The sequence below is a fragment of the Propithecus coquereli genome, unplaced genomic scaffold (assembly GCF_000956105.1).
Source record: "Propithecus coquereli isolate 6110/MARCELLA unplaced genomic scaffold, Pcoq_1.0 Scaffold5, whole genome shotgun sequence".
NCBI lineage: Eukaryota > Metazoa > Chordata > Mammalia > Primates > Indriidae > Propithecus > Propithecus coquereli.
Window position 1 is genome coordinate 9,767,283 of NW_012150840.1, and position 18,057 is coordinate 9,785,339.

The 18,057-nt window shown below is 51.3% G+C and overlaps 1 protein-coding gene across 1 annotated transcript in view; it reads left to right on the forward strand.

Annotated features, from left to right (window-relative positions):
- Nucleotides 1–17,786, forward strand: part of GALNT16 (polypeptide N-acetylgalactosaminyltransferase 16) — an 84,004-nt gene extending 66,218 nt beyond the window's left edge. Inside the window, exons 8-16 of the mRNA XM_012656101.1 lie at nucleotides 800–884; nucleotides 1,210–1,313; nucleotides 5,622–5,748; nucleotides 7,347–7,439; nucleotides 9,228–9,311; nucleotides 13,132–13,273; nucleotides 13,986–14,111; nucleotides 15,409–15,548; nucleotides 16,620–17,786. Of these exons, the coding sequence (XP_012511555.1) occupies nucleotides 800–884; nucleotides 1,210–1,313; nucleotides 5,622–5,748; nucleotides 7,347–7,439; nucleotides 9,228–9,311; nucleotides 13,132–13,273; nucleotides 13,986–14,111; nucleotides 15,409–15,546 (899 nt within the window). The 3' untranslated portion in view covers nucleotides 15,547–15,548; nucleotides 16,620–17,786. The remainder of the gene's footprint in view (nucleotides 1–799; nucleotides 885–1,209; nucleotides 1,314–5,621; nucleotides 5,749–7,346; nucleotides 7,440–9,227; nucleotides 9,312–13,131; nucleotides 13,274–13,985; nucleotides 14,112–15,408; nucleotides 15,549–16,619) is intronic.
- The last annotated feature ends 271 nt before the right edge of the window (nucleotides 17,787–18,057 follow it).

An 18,057-nucleotide genomic window follows, 5' to 3' on the forward strand; every position in this document is an offset into this window, starting at 1 on the left:
ACCACACTGGACAATGCCGATATAGCACATTTCATCATTGCAGAGAGTTCCATTGGGCAGTGATGCTTTAGAGCAGCGGTCCCCAAACTATGGTGAGCTGCATCATTATTTCATTATATATTACAATGTAATAGAAATAAAGTGCACAATAAATGTAATGCACGTGATTCATCCTGAAACCGTCCCCCTTCTCCCTGGTGTGTGGAAAAATTGTCTTCTGTGAAAATGGTCTCTGGTGCCAAAAATGTTGGAGACCGCTTCTCTAGAAAATCTGTTGCTGAGAACTAGTATGATAGAGGATTTCCTGTTTGGGGGTCTGGACTCCCAATAAATGGATCCAGCCATTGATTAGACCTTGGGGTTCGTTGGAATTCAAAGGGAGCCAGGCATTTCCCCTTTGGGAAATCACCCCAGGGCCTTTGCACTTGCTGCTGCCCCTGCCTGGCATTCACTTCCCCTAGATATCTGCATGGATCCATCCTTCATTCATGTCTCTAATCAAATGTCACCTTATCAGAGAGCCTTTCCTGACTATTCTTGCTGAAATAGTATGGGCACTCCTCCTTTCTTTTCTTTTTTTAGCACTTTTCACCCCCAGCCAACATATTATCCATTATTTATTTATCATTGTCATCTGTCTTGGCCAGTAGATTTATAAACTTCATGAGGACAGAGTCTCATCTCATTCTGATGACAAGCTCAGGGCCTGTGTGAGCTGGGCGCTGATCAAGGGAGACCGAGGGGTGGTGGAATGAAGGGTCTGCCCTGAGCCCTGTCCTCACCCTGCTCTGTCCCGTAGGATTCGACTGGAGCCTGCATTTCAAGTGGGAGCAGATCCCCCTTGAGCAGAAGATGACGCGGACAGACCCCACCAGGCCCATAAGGTCAGGGCTGCTGTGGGCTCTGGGGAGACCCCTTCCTTGCCTGGGTCAGGGGCCTGGGAGGCTCTTGGGAGGCTGTGTCATTCACCAGGATGCCTGAGGGTACGCAGTTTAAGTGCTGACTCTGTTCTGGCCCTGGGACCCTGTCTGCCGGGACAGAGAGGACATAGGCTACAGGAACAGCTGTGGAGCGAGCTGGCCAGATATCCCACCCCTGTGTCTCTGCAAGCAGGGGATTTGGGGACAAGTGGCCTTGGGTCCTGGGGCATCTAAAGAGGCTCCTAGTTTCAGCAGCTCACGTGTCACCTCTTCCCTCTCCTTGTTCCAGGACACCTGTCATTGCTGGAGGAATCTTCGTGATTGACAAGTCCTGGTTTAACCACTTGGGAAAGTATGATGCCCAGATGGACATCTGGGGTGGAGAGAATTTTGGTGAGTCGGGAAAAAATAACAGTAGAAACAATAGCAATAATAACAACCCTGACTGAGCACTTTCTATGCATGAGGGCCTGTTCTAAGGACTTTACACGTGTTGAGTCATTAAATCCTAGCAAGGACCCTCTGCGGTGAGCCCTGTGATCTCCATTTTACTGATTTAAAAAAACTCCGAGGCACAGAGAGGTTAAGCAATTTGTCCAGAGCCACACAGTTAGTAAACAAAGAGGTTTGGGTGTTCCGGGGAGCCCGTGGCTGCGTAGCTAGACCTGACTGCGGAAGAACACACAGGCTGTAACATAGACCACAGCGCAAACCCGTGGCTGCTTCCCTCCCAGAGGTGCTGTGAGGTGTGCAGTAGCGGCTGGTGGACAAATGTAAGCAATGGGGTCCTGTGGCCTGTGTGCAAACCCTGAGCCAACCACGTTCAAGCTGTTTGGCCCTGGGCAAGTTCAAGCCTCCCAAAGCCTCGGCTTCATCACGAGGTTGCCATGAGCGCTAAATGAAATGCATGGTGCGTGGCCATAGGAGCCCTCTAGACTCAGAAAAGATGGCAAGCTGCCCCCCTGCCCTCCCTGAAGCAGCGGTGAAGGAGACAGAGTTGGGGCAAAATGTTTCAGTGTGGCGGGGGGGACCTCACGCACTGGCTTCTCGGCACTCGGGCGAGGGTCCCAGAGCACTGTGCGGTGGTCACCAGGTGGGGTCAGAGCCTGCCCTCCGGACTCCAGTAAGTGTGAGCTGGGAAGGCAGTCAGCTTTTGGAACTTCAGTTTCTTCATTTGCAAAATAGGAAGTGGAGGGCCCTGCGTCCCGGGTTGCTGGTGAGACTGAGGTTAGATAACGCGTGTATCGGCCAGGGTCCTGGCCGGGTGCAGGCGGGGCACCCACTGCGGTGTTTATTAAAGGGCCTGTTTACAGGGTGTGGGCAAGACGCAGGGAACCACAGCGACAGCGTGGTACTGAGCAGGGCTGCGACTGCTGGGAGCTGTAGCCGCCACGGCGCCCAGGTGGGGAGTGTCAGGGGGCTAAACACCCACCCTCACCCTGCGCCCCATCCTGCCCCCCACTGCTGGTGCCTCCTGCTGGCTGAACCTGTCAGCCTGAGGGAAGGGAGCCCAGCGGTGCAGCCCACGTGGGCGGCCTCCCAAACAGAGCGGGGTGGGGAAGGGTGAGAGCCATCCCGGGGGTCTCCAGGAGCCTGGGCGGGTACCTGGGCGTGTGAGACACAAAGGCCTGTTCTTGCGCTTGCTGTGGATCCAGCCCTTTACGGACCCTTTCCCACTGTTTCTTTTTCATCCCGACCAGGTTTCTTGCGCCATCAGTAAGGCAGGTGGTATCTCCCCCACTTGACAGGTGGGAAGACTGAGCTGGGTGCCTTCCGGAATTCAGTCAGGAAACTCCGCACCTAACAGGCGCCTGCAGCTCCTTCACCGGAGCCACTTATGTGTTGTGGATGTTGTCAGAGTCCGTACCTCTGGGGTGTCAGGAGAAGGGCTCCTCTTCCTCTTTCTCCCAGATCAGGAAAATAGACGAGCGGTGGGGGCTGGAAACAGGCCTGATCCGACTCAAAACCAGCTGGAGGGGGAACGGGATCCTCTCCCCTTTGTAACTTTCTCTTGGAAGCCGGTTCCAGGCAGGGTTTGGAGGAGTAAATTCTGGGAACTGGGGTGCAGTGACCCTTCTATTCTGACCCTCTTTCATGTGTGTTGGGCCTGAGCGACCTCCTTTGTGTCCTTGGTCTCGGCCTGAGGGAGCTTTGGCAGAGCTGGCTTCCTGCAAAGACTTGGAGAGCTGGGAAAGCAACTGTCTCCTGCATCCAGAGCCTTTGCTTTTTCTTTTTTAGGCTAGGGACTAACAGAGAAACGAGTGAGTGATCAAACAGCTGATTTCAAACTCTGCCTGAGGCAAAGGCTCAGGGGTTGGGGAACTTGAAAGGTTAACTGCAGAGCGGTTCTGGCGAGGGTTTTGTTTCTTAGAAGAAATCCAAAGAAACGTCTAGGCTAGCTGCAGCGCTCAGACGTTCAGCTGCTGGAACCAGTTTTGAGCCGTGAGACTCCTGTTGCTGGTGGGTTCGAGCCTTTCATTTTATTCCTTTGTTGAAGGGAGGGAGATGCCCAAACTGAGACGAGTGCCTGTGTCCCCCAAGAGATCCAAACTCAGGACCCAAGAAGACACCTTGAATGGGGCTGGCAAACATGAAAACTGTGGGGTTCACATTAGGGATCCTTTTAAAACAGAGATCATGTGTTTAAGCTCTTCTGCCTAAAACCCTGCAAGGGTTCCCATGTCACTCAGAGCGAAACCCAAACCCTCACACTGGCTACCAGGTCCTACGCTATCTGCCCTTGCCCCCAGCCACAGCCCCTTCCCCCATCCTCCCTCACTGCACTCCGGCTGCACAGCCTCCTTGAACCTGCAGCCAGCTCTTAGCCCCAGGTCTGCGCCCTTGCTGGTCCCTCTGCCTGGAATGCTCTTCCCTGGCAGCCGCGTGACTCCCTCCCTCACCTGTTTCAGGTCTTAACTCAAAGGTACCCAGTGAGAACTTTCCTGATCAGCCTAATTAAAAATGTAGCCCCACCCCCAACTCCATGAGCCCTGTTCTGCTCCCTGCTTAATTTTTCTCCATTGCACTTATCACCATCTGATATGCTACATATTTTACTCATTTTCGTGTAATCTTGTATTTTTTGCTTTTTAGTTTCCTGAGTTCCTGTCTCCCCCACTAGAGCATAAGGGAATCTAGAACAGTGTATGACATATAATAGGTGCTCAGTAAAAATATGCTGAATGAACCAAAGAATCTGATTCAAACAGTGTAGGTGGACAAAATGTGAACTTTTATGTTGTGATTCTGCAACTGAGTATTTGGGTGACCCTGGAGAGGTTATTTAACATCTTTGAGCTTCACAGTCCTTATTAAAAAGCATAAGGGTAATAATACTGACTTCACGTGGTTGCAGGGAGAATTAGATGTTGGATATAAAGAGTGTGGCACATAGTAAGTGCTCAGTAAATGGATGATGGTTACTACTGTCATTATTGCCTTTCTTGATAATAATAACAATAGCTAATAATAGTATGGATAATGTGGGCTGAGTGAGATGAAGTGACTTAATTAGCATAACAAAGTTGGTCTGGTAGAAATGGAACCAAAATGTAGATCTTCTGTCCCCCAGGCCTGTCCCCAGTTCTAAACCTCAGTTGCTGCAGAGCTCTGGCCAGAAGGGACGGATGCCTGGCAGTCTATGGGCAGACCTAGGGAAGCCCATTAATGTAGCCAACGCTGTGTGTGGCTGCAGGTATGCCAGGCATCCAGTCCTGGCCCTGAGTGCACACAGGCCAGCCAGAGGTGGGCGTCGCTGGGAGGGCTCTGACCCGCTGTGCCCAGTGAGAGCTCCACGCCTGGCTAGAGACCACAAGTGTCCGTAGGGCCAATTGTGGAGCCAAAACTCTTGAGAAAATGGTCTTTTGTTTTAGTTTGAAAAAAACAGGTGTTACGGATTTTCTGGGACAGGAAGGTGTTTTAATGTCACAGAGTCTCCAACTATAGGGTGTATATGAAAGAAAGTAGGAAATCAGAAGAGATTATGTGAGATTTAGCCAGCTGCCAAGGTGGGTCCTTACCATAAATGGCGACTGGAGAGTGGAGAACTGAGTGGTAACCTGTGATGTCCCCTTCTGGGAGGCAGGATGGCCACTTCGTGCATCTCCTGACACTGCTGGGGACCATAGTCGTCTGCAAAAGCTGGCTCAGCTCCACCAACACCATGGAAGGAAAGGGCCAGTGACAGCTATGCATGGAGACCAACTGGGCCAAGAGGGAGGTCGGGGCCAGCCACAAAGATGCCAGCTGGAGCAGCCTGTGGTTTGGTTGGCGGCTGTTTTTCTAACCTCACAAATGCCCAGAGCTGGCTGATGAGCAGATATGTTCTTCCTTAGCTCATGTCTGGCCGAGGCTTTCTAGACAGAGGCTGGAAATGCTGCTGTTGGTTCAGTTTTCCTTCTCCTTATGTTCTTGGTGTTCTTTCAAAGGTTTTTCCACTGCTCTCCCAGGCCTCAGCCACAGGAAGGTGTGTGTGTCTGCGCATGCGTATGCAAGCACATGCACATACACGCGTGGGGTGCGCAGTCAGGAACATGTGCAAGGAGTAGGAGCACCCCATTTGAACAGGCCCAGGAGCTCCGCCCCCAGCACGTGCCTCCAGCAGGACACCAAAGAGAAGGGAAGCCAGCCCCTTCCCACTCTCGCTCAGTGGGACTGGCCAAGGGCCCCCTTCCTGCTCCTGATGGCTGCCATCTCCTGCAGAGCTCTCCTTCAGGGTGTGGATGTGTGGTGGCAGTTTGGAGATCGTCCCCTGCAGCCGGGTGGGCCACGTCTTCAGGAAGCGGCACCCCTACAACTTTCCCGAGGGCAACGCCCTCACCTACATCAGGTAGGTCACGGTGACTGGAAGCAGGACACCAAGGCTCTAGACCCCATCCCTGCCAGTTACGCACCATGTGACTTTGGGTGGCCACCCCATTTCTTGGGCCTCAATTCCCCCATATGCCCCCTCCCAGGTCTTACATTCTGGGATTCCAGGTATTTTCAGGAATGGAAAGATGAAGTTGGGGGGATTGCCACCAGGTCTCTCTTGCTTTGACTCCCTTTGTCCTTGAAGGTGTTGGAAAATTGGCCAAATGACCAACCAAGTGCTGCCCTTCCCTCACTGAGCCCAAGTGTTGGCCACGGGTGCCAGTGTCCCGACCCTGACTTGGTCAAGCACCTGTCCATCCATGTCTCCAGCTACAGGGTGCACTTGGCCTCAGCCAGCCATGACCCGCTCTCCTGGTGGGGGTGAGGGGGTGTCGTGAGCATCCCCTCCTCCCAGAATGGCTCTTCACCTGGCCAGGTCCATGCTTATTTGTGCGATCTAGCTAACAGAATGGCCTAGAGTTTTGTTATGCTTCCTCCCACCCATTTTTATTGTTTTTTAATTATAAAAGTCATATATGTTCACTGTAAAAATTCAAGCAGTACCAATATAAATTATATATTATATATACACATTAATATTATATATTTACTCTTTACTTTTTTTTTTGAGACAGAGTCTCACTCTGTTGTCCAGGCTGGAGTGCAGTGGTGTGGTTATAGCTCACTGTAGCCTCTGACTCCTAGGCTCGAGCAATCCTCCTGCCTCAGCCTCCCAAGCAGCTGCGACTACAGGCGCACAGCACTACGCCTGGCTAATTTTTTTATTTTTTGTAGAGATGGGGTCTTGCTATGTTGCCAAGGCCGGTCTCAAACTCCTGGGCTCAAGCAATTCTCCCTCCTTGGCCTCCCAAGTGCTGGGATTACAGGCGTGAGCCATTGCACCCAGCTTCTTAAATTATTATACAGAAAAAAAGTGAAAGTCCTTTTCCCCCATTCTTACTTCTGTGTATCCCATTTGTCTCTCAGAAGTAACTCCGGTTAATAGATTGCCGTTTTATCAATTCAGGTGCATTTTATCAATTCAGATGCATTTTCATATATAAAGTTTATGTATAGAGAAAGACACGCACACCATGGGTTTGTGTTTGTGCTTGTATATAAATGTGTGTTTTTCGGCAGCATGCTTTTCTGTCACTGAACACTAAATTGTAGACACCCTTCAGTGGTCAATACATATGAACCGTGGCATTCTTTTTCAAGGCACCTAGTGCTCCATGATGTGGGAGTAGGTAATTATTCTCCCATTGATGGGCATTTAGGTTGTCGCCAATGGTTTGTTAGACAAGTATTCTTGTAATGTCTTTTTTGCCCACATGCAGGTATTTCAGTGGAATAGATTCCTGAAATGGGAAAGTCATAGAGTATACCGTGCATGTCCACAAAGTCGATGGATAGTGACAGACTGTCCTCCAAAGAGACTATGCTCATTTATGCACCCCAGTCAGTGCTGCCTTGCTGCTGAGAGTCTCATCGCCCTGCCCGCTCAGAACCCATCCCGATCCTGACCGTGTTGCCTCTCTGGTGACCTTACTTAGCTCTTTCCTCTCCTTCTAGGAATACCAAGCGCACTGCAGAGGTGTGGATGGACGAATACAAGCAATACTACTATGAGGCCCGGCCCTCGGCCATCGGGAAGGCCTTTGGCAGGTGGGCCCCCAGCCCCACTGTCTGCCTCCCCCCACCCACATTAGCACAGCACAACCCCAGCAGAATGTAAAGTGGAACGTACACCAGGGCACTGCTCACAGCCTCCTCAGTCACCCAGCTCCCCCGCTAATGGGCCCCTCTGGGCCCCGTGAGGGAATGCAGTGCAAAGACAAGCCGCTGGCCCGTGCGGTGCACACAGGTCAGAGGGAGATATGGCGAGAGAAGGCTCGCTTGTGAAAAAGAGTCGTCCCCCCAAGCTGCCTGCAGGAAAGGGGACATCTGTGGTCATGCTTAAGAAAGGACTGTCCGCAGAAAACATTTGGGGGTTTGTCTCCACCCCGTGTTCAAAAATCGCGATCTGTTAGCCTGTTTTCCTGTGATGGGCTGTTCCGACTATAGTCTAGTTAAGCATTTTCAAAATGCAGATGGGTTGTGAAGTCAATTTAGTGGGTCGTGACTGGCATTAAAAAAGAGAGAGAGAAATAGAACACTATAGATTAGATTAGTACAGAACAGAATAGAAAATAAGAGTTGATTGCAGTTAAGGGTTAGCATTGTTTTATGAAACTCCTATTTCAGTTGTATGTTTGTGTCATGCAGCTACCTATATATGTACAGTCATCCCTTGATGTCTACAGGGGATTGGTTCTAGGACCACAGGTACCCGGTGGGTACCAAAGCCATGGATGCTCAAATCCCTGATACAAAATGATGTAGGATTTGCATATAACCTACACACATCTTCCCGTATACTTTAGATTGTCTCTAGATTACTTGTAATACTTAATACAATGCCTACAAATTACTTCATTCGAGTAGATTCAATACAGTACTCAGTGCATGGCAAATTCAAGTTTTGCTTTTTAGAACTTTGTGAAAAATTTTTTTCTGAATATTTTTGATCCGCGATTGATTGAATCCACAGATGCAAAACCCATGGATATGGAAGGCTGACTGTATATGGGGTGTATTAGATCATAATGTAAGACAGATTTATCTCCTACCTACATTCGTGGTCAGAAAAATTTGAAAACATTATTAGTGATCATCAGTGAATCTTCTTCACTGTATTTATTTATATCTATCCCCTTTTTCAAAAAATAGTTACGTCACTAGATATTTCTTTAAACGGGGAACAAACATTTACTTAGCACCTGCCCTGTCCTAAGTACTTTGTGTCTCCTTAATTCAGTTGCTTCTGACAAAAACCTTCCCAGGTGAGTGGTCGTGTCCCCAGCTCACTGTACAAGAACCTGAGGCTTGGACAGGTGGGGACGAGGGTTAAATGCCCACAGGCTTTATGGCTGGTGTAGTTGAGGAAGGAACATCACGTGGTCCTTATTTGCCAAAACTCCGGAAAGATGTTTCCAGCTTGCTCTTCTCATTGTTGGACTTTCTTCTCAAGTGGAATGCAGGAAAGGAAAACTTCTAGTTAACTAAGGCTCTGCTCTCTGCAAAAGTAAGGACGAGTTTATGGTAACGAGGTCCTAAGGAGTGAGAAGCAGAGAGAAAAACACTGTCCCCTTTGGGCTGGGCTAATCCTGAAAGCCGAGCGCTGAGCAGGAATCCGGGGAGAGGAATGAGAAGGACCCAGGAGACCTGCGTTGAGCTTGCAGGTCAGAGACTGACATATGGCAGTGGCCAAGGCTGGCGGGCAGGCTCGAGCGGCTCCTGGTTCCTGCCCACCTGAGGAGGGGAGGAGGGCGCTGACTCCTGGGGCTGAGGCCGGGGCCTCTGCCGTCCTCCCCACACCGGCAGGCCAAAGCCCAGCCTTGCCTCCTCCTGCAGTGTGGCCACGAGGATCGAGCAGAGGAAGAAGATGAACTGCAAGTCCTTCCGCTGGTACCTGGAGAACGTCTACCCAGAGCTCATGTGAGTGCTGCCCTCACCTTGTGCATGCATCACACCTGGTGGGGGCTGGCAGCTTGGGCCCCGCACCCCCACCCACCTTGGGCCCCTCACCCCTGATAGTCTGGCTCTTTCTAGCTGCCAGGATTTATGTCCATGTGAAGGTTCTGGGGGAACTGAGAGGGCATTACCAGGATTTATAAATTAGGCACAGTAGGAACCGAGTTTTTAACAGGCTGGGTCTTAGACCTAGAAATGAACGTTACCCCCTTAGGAAAACAGCACTGCATTATGCAGCAAAGACTGCGGAAACATTCATCCCCTTTGACCCTGTTCTCTCCCTTCTGGGAGTTTATCCTAAGAAAATAAAGCAACCAAAGCAAAAAGCCGTTGACCAGTAGATACTGCAGGCTTATCTGCTGCCGTGAAAAAATGAGAAACAACTAACGATAGGGGCTGGGTTCAGTGAATCATCATGCATCAATTTAAACAAATATGCATCCATTAATATAATAGTAAAGACTGCGAAAAAACTTGGGGAAACGTTTGCTGTAGCAAATGAGGAAGCAAAATGCCAACGGTGTGTACACTAGCGTTCCAGTCGTGGGTGAACGTGGTGTGTTCCAAACAGGACTGTAATAAGCTCTGATACGCCCCTTTCAGTGTCTTGGTGACATCCACATGTTTCATTTCTCATCTCCTTCCTGTTTTTACTCAAATGTCCCCCTCTCAGGGATACTCCCCTGAACACCCAGCACCACCTACCTCCCCAGCTTATATCTGGCCATTAATTTTGTTTTCATCTCCTTGAACTTGCCTGCAAGCTCCTTGAGGGTAGAGGCTTTTATCTGTTCACTGCTTTATCTCCTGCACCTACAACAGTGCCGGCCACAAAATGGGCACTCAATAAATATTTGTGACTAAATAGATTGTATGGTCAATATGCCTCAATGATGTCTAAAATTAGCATCCTCCCTCTCTAGCTGTCACCTTGGGGAACAAGTTTTCCGCTGCTGCCAGCTTTCTCCCAAGAATGCTGCCGTGGTTTTCCAGAACCCTCCACCCCTCCTCAGAGCCTGACTATCCTTGAAAGAGGCAAATCTTTGTCCTTTGAAGGCAGATTTGAGTTTTGGAAAACAGCCACAGTTAGGTTGTAGCCAGTGAATAAACTAGGTGATTAACCCAGATAATGTAATCCTAGGTCCCAAATATAGGATAACTCGAAAGTAGCAAGACTACTACTAAAGGAGCAGTTTCCAAGAAATTCCAGAACAATTTGAGCAATAGCAGCATCCTTGGAAGAAAGTTGACAGCCTGGATAATTCCAGCTCCCTGGTCAATATCTGTGAAAGGAAGAACATTAATTTATAAAAATATAATAAATGAACAGCTCCTGGAAGCGAACACTTTTAAGGAGACAGTGCTCACTCAGAGGCATCATTTCTGAGAGGCTGAGGAGAAAAGAGCAGTCATTTCTATACATTCTGTCAGCATTCATACGGCATTTGGATGGAGCCCAGAGACTCCAGGCTTAGGGACAGCTGCTCCAGGGCTGCCACCACAGGGACAGAGCTCAGAGTTTTGTCCGTAAGCATCAGTGAGCAGGCCTTCAGTGCCAGAGGCCGTTGTCACATGTGGACAGTGCCACCTCACCTCTGCAAGCTGATCAGCTTGCATACCTCCCTAAACAACAGGGGGTGGGGAGAAGAAGAGAGTAGGAGGGTCTGGAACTAGCCCTGGGCCCGTTGCTGCATCCCCCTGAGCGCAGTTCCCAAAGAGGCCTCAGCAGGCTTCTGGTCTCTGTAGGGAGAGAACGTGTAACACATCGCTCCTGGGTGAGGCAGAGAGGGTGGAGCTACTGCCCTCCAACACCCTTGTCCCTAGCCAGGCTGCAAACTCAAATCCTTACTGTGGTCAGACAGTGATGTAAATAAGTCCAGTGGGTGGGGATGAGACAACAGGGAGTTGTGGGGACTGTGGCAAACTAGGATGCAAAAGCCCCACCCAGAGGGGGCAGCTGCTACCCACCATGGTGGATTAGTGTGCATGCTGGAATGCAAGCCCAGTGTGATCTGATCTTGCTATTTTTTCAAAAGAAGCTGGATTGAAATTTTTCTGTGTAACCTTCAAAATTTTTAATATTGTCAAATAATTAAAAGCAACAACAGGCTAGGTGCAGTGGCTTGCACCTATAATTCCAGCACTTTTGGAGGCTGAGGCAGGAGAATCACTTGAGTCCGGAAGTTTGAAACCAGCCTGGGCAACACAGCAAGACTCCATCTCTACGAAAAATAGAAAAATTAGCTGGGCATGGTGGCGCATGCCTGTAGTCCCAGCTACTCTGGAGGCCGAGGCAGGAGGATTGCTTGAACCAAGGAGGTTGAGGTTGCAGTGAGCTATGATGGCGCCACTGCACTCTAGTCAGAATGACAAAACGAGACCCTGTCTCTTAAAAAAAAAAGTGTTCTGGGGCCAGATTCAGCTGGAAGCCAGTGTGATCTGAAGGAGGTGCATGCTGCTGTCAGGGGTGTGGGAGAGAAAGTCAAAGTGGCTCCCCCAGGCTTATGAGAAAGATCAATTCCAGAACTCCATGGTTTCCAGCCAGCCCTGAGGAAGAAAGCCTTGATGTGGTCTAGATCCTGCAGATGTCCCCATCAAAGAATATTCTGATGGCCCCCCAGGCCCAGGTTCTCTCCCCAGCAGAGGTTATGGGAGGCAGATAAGATAAGGCACGTAGTTAGGCCCTAAGCCCTACTGGTTCTCATCACCCCCCTGGTGGATCCATAATCCAAGAACGTACATGACCTTCTAACCCAGGTAGTCAAGTCTGTATCAGCTGGGCCGGCAGCGTCCTTAGGGTTATTACCCACAGGGTGTCAGTGTGTTTAAGCATATTTTCCTGTGCATATAAAGTGTTTTATTAATAATATAATATTTTGAAACTTGCCTGTTTTAGTTAACAGTATGCTGTGAACATTTTTTCATGTTACCAGATATTCTTTCACGAAGTCATTTTTAATGGCCTTAGAGTTTTTCATCCATCCTATGGATGAAATCAGAATTCATTTAGCCTACGCAGTATTGTTGTATTGTTGGATAACCAGGAATTTCCAGTGTTTTCAGTTAATCCACCACTCTGAGATGAATATCTTTTAACACATCTATAATTATTTTTGTAAGATAAATTCCTAGAAGTGCATTACTAGGTGAAAGGCCTGCACATTTTTAAGGGCTTTGATACATGATACCGCACTGCCCTCTGGAAAAGTTGGGCTCATTTATGCTCTCACCAGTAGGGTATGAGAAGATTTAATCCCACAGCTATTGCCAACACTGGGCATTGTCATTAAAAAAAACATACGTATGTATGAGGGTGTGTATACAGATACGGTAAGCAAACAGTGGTGGCTGATATGCAGCTCTTTAATCATTAGTGAGATTAAACACATTTTTGCATTTGTATATTTTAAACTTGCCTCTTCAAAACCACCCCTTCCCTGTCATTTTGAGATTGGTTAGTGAGCCCACGTTTAGGACTCAGTCTCTCCCCAGGCTCTCCTCTTTCTGGACTGTTTCTGGCCTGAGCTCTCTCCCCTAGGGTTCTCCATGTCTTGGGCTTGGCCTCCAGGGCGGTCCCTGAGGCTCCCGCAGCTGCTTGGAAGGGCGCCTGGAGTCCAGGCCCAGCCTTCCCAGAGGCCGCTCCCCCTGCTGGCCAGGCCTGCCCTGCGCCCTTCCCACGGAGACCTTGGTGCTCCTGGAGCTGCTGGGTGCTGCTCTCAGGCAGAGGGTGTGGGTAAGCCTGGGGAGGGCAGAGGACACGCCTGACCACTGTCTTCTCTCGCAGGGTCCCTGTGAAGGAAGTGCTCCCTGGCATCATTAAGCAGGGGGCCAATTGCTTAGAATCCCAGGGCCAGAACACAGCTGGTGACTTCCTGCTTGGAATGGGGATCTGCAGAGGGTCTGCCAAGAACCCCCAGCCGGCCCAGGTAAGCTGCCGAGGGGTTTGGGTCAGGACTGGGAGAAGAAGAGAGCTGGGGGCACTGTCTGGGCGTGGGGGAGGGCTTTCCTCTACTCACTCTCGTCCTTCTCTGTCTACACCCGCCACAAACCCACTTTCCCAGGGCCCCTTGCACTCTGCTCCTGCCACATTCTTATGTCCTTTCCAGCCTGTCGCACAGGACCCTTCTGTGCACCACCTGCTTTCTCCTTGCAGAGGGAGAAATGCTGCCCACAGAGCACCCAGTTCTCTCCTGAGATACAGCTGCAGTCAGCTTGTATGATGGGCAGCAGGACATCCAGGACTCCTGTGTGCACACAGGTGCAACATATGAGTGCTACACCCACGCCCAGACTAGAGAGGTCACGGAGACTCCAGCCTGGACCAGCTCCCGGGCAGCCCAGGTCCATGTCCTGTTGTTCTCCCCCCTCCCCTAGCGTCCCCTAGTGCATCCTTGATTGCCCTCTGGCCAGCTCCAGCTAAGCGCCCCCACCCGAATATTTTATGATGAAAAATGTCAAACATATAGAAAAATTAAAAGAGTTGTATAGGGAATACCCATACATCTACCCTAGCTTGCTACAATTATTTGTAGAAAATTCTACAAACATATACAGTATATTTGCTTTATCACCCATCTGCCTGTCTACCCATTCATCACTGTCCTTTTTGACCTGGTCTTTCTGGTCCCCGTCCGGCAGGCATGGCTCTTCAGTGACCATCTCATCCAGCAGCAGGGGAAGTGCCTGGCTGCCACCTCCACCTTAATGTCTTCCCCTGGGTCCCCAGTCATACTGCAGATGTGCAACCCGAGAGAAGGCAAGCAGGTAAGCCTCCTCACACCTGGGCTCAGGTGGCCTGTATCCCAGGGAACATGCAGTGGGGGTGGCAAACCTTGGCAGGAGAACCCCAGGTTGAGACATATCGACTCAAATAAGCCCTCCAGAGTGAGGCTCTATGGGGGCCCAAGTCAACATGTAGGTCAAGCCTGTTGTTTTACGCAGGAGGAAATACTTCTTCAGGTAAGTATTTGTTTAATGTCCTGCCAGGCTGTGAGCTCCATGAAGGCAGGGACTGTTTGTCTTGTTAGTGCTGTATCCCTAGCCCCTGACAACCACCACAGCGAAAGCACTGACCTGGGAGCTCCTTCCTGACTCTGTGATGGGAGAACTTGGGTCGCCTCCACTGCTCCACCCTTCATCCCTGCAAAGTTGGTGGCCAGTTGCCACTAGAGAGCGTAGGTAACCTGTCTCACAGGTCAGAAGCTTAGGGCTGCAGGAAGAAGAAAGCTTGTTTGCAGAAGTAAAAGATTCACCTAGGCCAGGACTCACAAACCCAAGGGCCTGCAGGAAGCTGGTGGGGAAACCCCTGTAGGAGAAAAGTCAGGACAGACAGGAACCATGTCGAACTGGAGAGCAAGAGCCCCATCTTGAGCAGAGAGCAAATCCTCAGCCCCAGCCAGCTGAGGCCACATAAGGAACTGGGCCCAGCATCTAAATAGGAGCTGGAAATGCACATTTGTATGTGGTAACTAAGCCAAATTTTATTTATTTATTTATTTATTTATATTTTTTAGAGACAGGGTCTTGCTCTGTTACCCAGGCTAGAGTGCAGGGCAGATCATAGGTCACTGTAGCCTCAAACTCCTGGGCTCAAGCGATCCTCCCTCTTCCCAAGTGGCTGGGACTATAGGTGCATGACAGCTAATTATTTTTAAAAATTTTTTAGAGACCGGGTCTTGCTATGTTGCCCAGGCTGGTTGGTCTTGAACTTCTGGCCTCAGGCAATCCTCCACCTTAGTCCCCCAAAGTGCTGGGATTACAGGCATGAGCCACCATGCCTGGCCTCACATTTTAAATAAACACTGTGGGCCTCTGCTTTGCCTCCTCTATTCTAGACAGTAACATCCTGCCAAATGCAGAAGCAGGAGTCCCATGGAGAGGGCAGGGCTTAAAGCTTATGGGGCTGGGGGCAGCCTCTTATATAAGGGACACACAGCCTGGCTGAAGTGAGGGGATGTGTCCTAGGCATATACAGGGCTGGGTACATACATGTGAAATAAAGTGCATTATTTTTAGTCATTATTTTCTCATCTCCCTCCTTCCCCGTCTCCCTTCCTCCTAGAAATGGAGGAGAAAAGGATCTTTCATCCAGCATTCAGTCAGCGGCCTCTGCCTGGAGACGAAGCCTGCCCAGCTGGTGACCAGCAAGTGTCAGGCTGACGCCCAGGCCCAGCAGTGGCAGCTGCTGCCGCACACATGACGGTAGCCCTGGGGCCTCCTGTACCATTTGCATGAGACTTTGGGACCGGAAGTGGGTGAGGGTGGGGGAGAGCAAAGCAGGCCGTTTCCATCTCCTCACATCTCTGCCGGCATCATCAGCAAACACCCACCACGACACACGTTGCTCCACAGCTTGTTCCGGGAGGGCGCGGGGGGTACGCCCAATGCCCTCTGTGCCATCCCAGGCTCCCACCGGGAGAGGAGACGGTCAGGGTGCCGGACTGTTGCTGGGCAGAGACTGGCAGGTGCCCCTGGCCCTTTGTCCTCTCCCTTGGCGCTTCCTGGTTCCCAGACCTCCCCTTGTTGCCTTGGGAGGGCACGGACAGAAGCCCACACAGGGGTCCAGCTGGGCCTGCCTGTGGGGACAGGCATGAGTGGAGAAAGTGGGCAATGTGGATGGAGAGGCCGAAGGCTGGGAACAGAGGGAAGGGGAGGAGAAGGGCAAGTAAAGACCAGGTAGGAAGTGAGAAGCTCAGCAGCCTGTCAGAGATGCCACGCCCAGGGAATGCTGGGTGGGGCGTGGGAGGGATGGGATTCCCGGGGGCAAAGGATGGGGACTTCGCAAATGAAGACATATGGAAGAGCACAAAGCACCAAAAGAACAGGTCTCTTTGCCAGAATGTAGTTCCTGCCATGGTTCACCAGCCTGAGACTGACACTGGGCCTCCCGTCCTGACTGTGGCTGCCGACATTGTCAGCAAGAGGCCGCAGAGGGATCTTTAGTGGAAGACTTAGGGCACAGTTTATTAAGCAGACTCCGTATCTATCCGGCCCTATGTCTGGCTGAGACATCTCTCTTGGGCCTTAATGATGAGCAGGTGCCCTGTCCCCCTCCCCCACATCTGGGCCCCCCGGGAGGATGGGCAGCCCCATCCTCCTTCGTGGTTTTCAACTCTTGCTTTCACAAAGATTCCTGCCTCTGTCAATCCAGCAACATGGGTCAGGGTGGCCGGGAACAATGGGACTTCATTTCTGGAGCATAAACTTCCCCTAAGTCATTAGGGGCTCAGCCATCCAGGCTAAACCTCATCCTTATTCCCCTCCCCGTGACAGGAGGGGTTTCCTCGAAGGGTCAGCTACTGCACGAGGCTGGGAGGCTGGCTGGTGGCTCCTGTTTGTGTAGAGAACCCCCAGTTCCTTCTCAGAGCCACTGGGAACTACCACATCTACCCCACGGCTACGTCTTGGAACCGCCTCTGCTGTTCCCATGCCCCTCTCCCCCATCCCGCTGGTTCAGGCAGTGTGATTTTGGGCAAATGACTGTTGGTACCAGGATCCCTGGGGGTCTTCCCCTTGAAGCAAACCAGCCTGGGGTGGACACATTTACCCTAGAAGCCCGTAGTCTTTCACAGACCATTGATCCACATACCCATAGGGAGCTTAGGGATTCCAGAGGGTGTAGGAATTTCCAGAAATTGTCCCCCAAATATTGCATGTGTGTGCATATATGCACTTTCCTAGGGAGAGGGTTCATGGGTTTCCCCAGCTTCTTAAAGAGGCCCCTGATCCCCAAAGGGTCTGAACCTCTGCTCTGGATTGGAGCCACTGTCCACCTGACCTGCCATCCCTCAGTCTCCCTCCCTGGTGTGCCCAAACTGCCATGGCCTGCTCCCTCAACGTGGCCTGTGGGTCAGGGGCCAAATGTCTGTGGTCTGCAGAACCTGCTCTGGAGGGTTCTCCAGCAGTTTCCTCTCACCTCCTGACTCTCACCAGCGTCCTCTCAGCAGCGCTCCTGTGCCCAGGCGTGCGCCCCTCTGGACTCACTGGTGCAGGTGGGGCCCTTTGCCCCACGGCCACACTGCTCCAGTCCTCTGTTGTGATGTTTCGTCCATGCCATCTGCGGGCCTCAGATCCCCTTCACCTGGGAGGCCTGCTGCAGCTTAGGACAGAACTGGGCCAACGGTGAAGGCGTCTCCCCAGAAGATGGACTGGAAGGCCTGGGCCATGCTTGGGCATGGACCTACCGGGATGGGGAACGTGGCCTGCTCTTGTTGAATGTAAGAAGACTGCTGCTCAGAGGGCCTTTGAGAGAGGGTCTCCCCGTCATTTCCTGTGGTCACACTATGCCAGGCCCTGCGCTGGTCAGCCGTCCTTTGTGGCAACTCAGCCCTATTCTGTTTTTGCTTTTCTTCTTCTTGACCAAAGCATGTGCCACTAGCTGTCCTTGAGGATCCTGTCCTTATGAAACACACACCTGGAATAAAACCACTTCTTACATGTTCCCGAGCACCAGCGCCTTCCTTCCCGACTCCAGGCCACGCCCTTCAGTGCCACCTTCCTGCCTCGCAGGGGAGGTCAAGGCCTCTGTCCTGTAAGAGTGAAACAGCACGCTCACGTCTGGCCCTCTCCTGCACCTGACAGCTTGCTCCTCAGCCTCCATGGGCTGCCCTGGGAGCTGGCTGCCCCGGGGGAGCCGGCCGGTGGCCCTGCTGCTGGGCCAGGCCTAGGACCAGAACCCAGGAACCAGCTCGGGCCAGGCTGAGCCGATGTT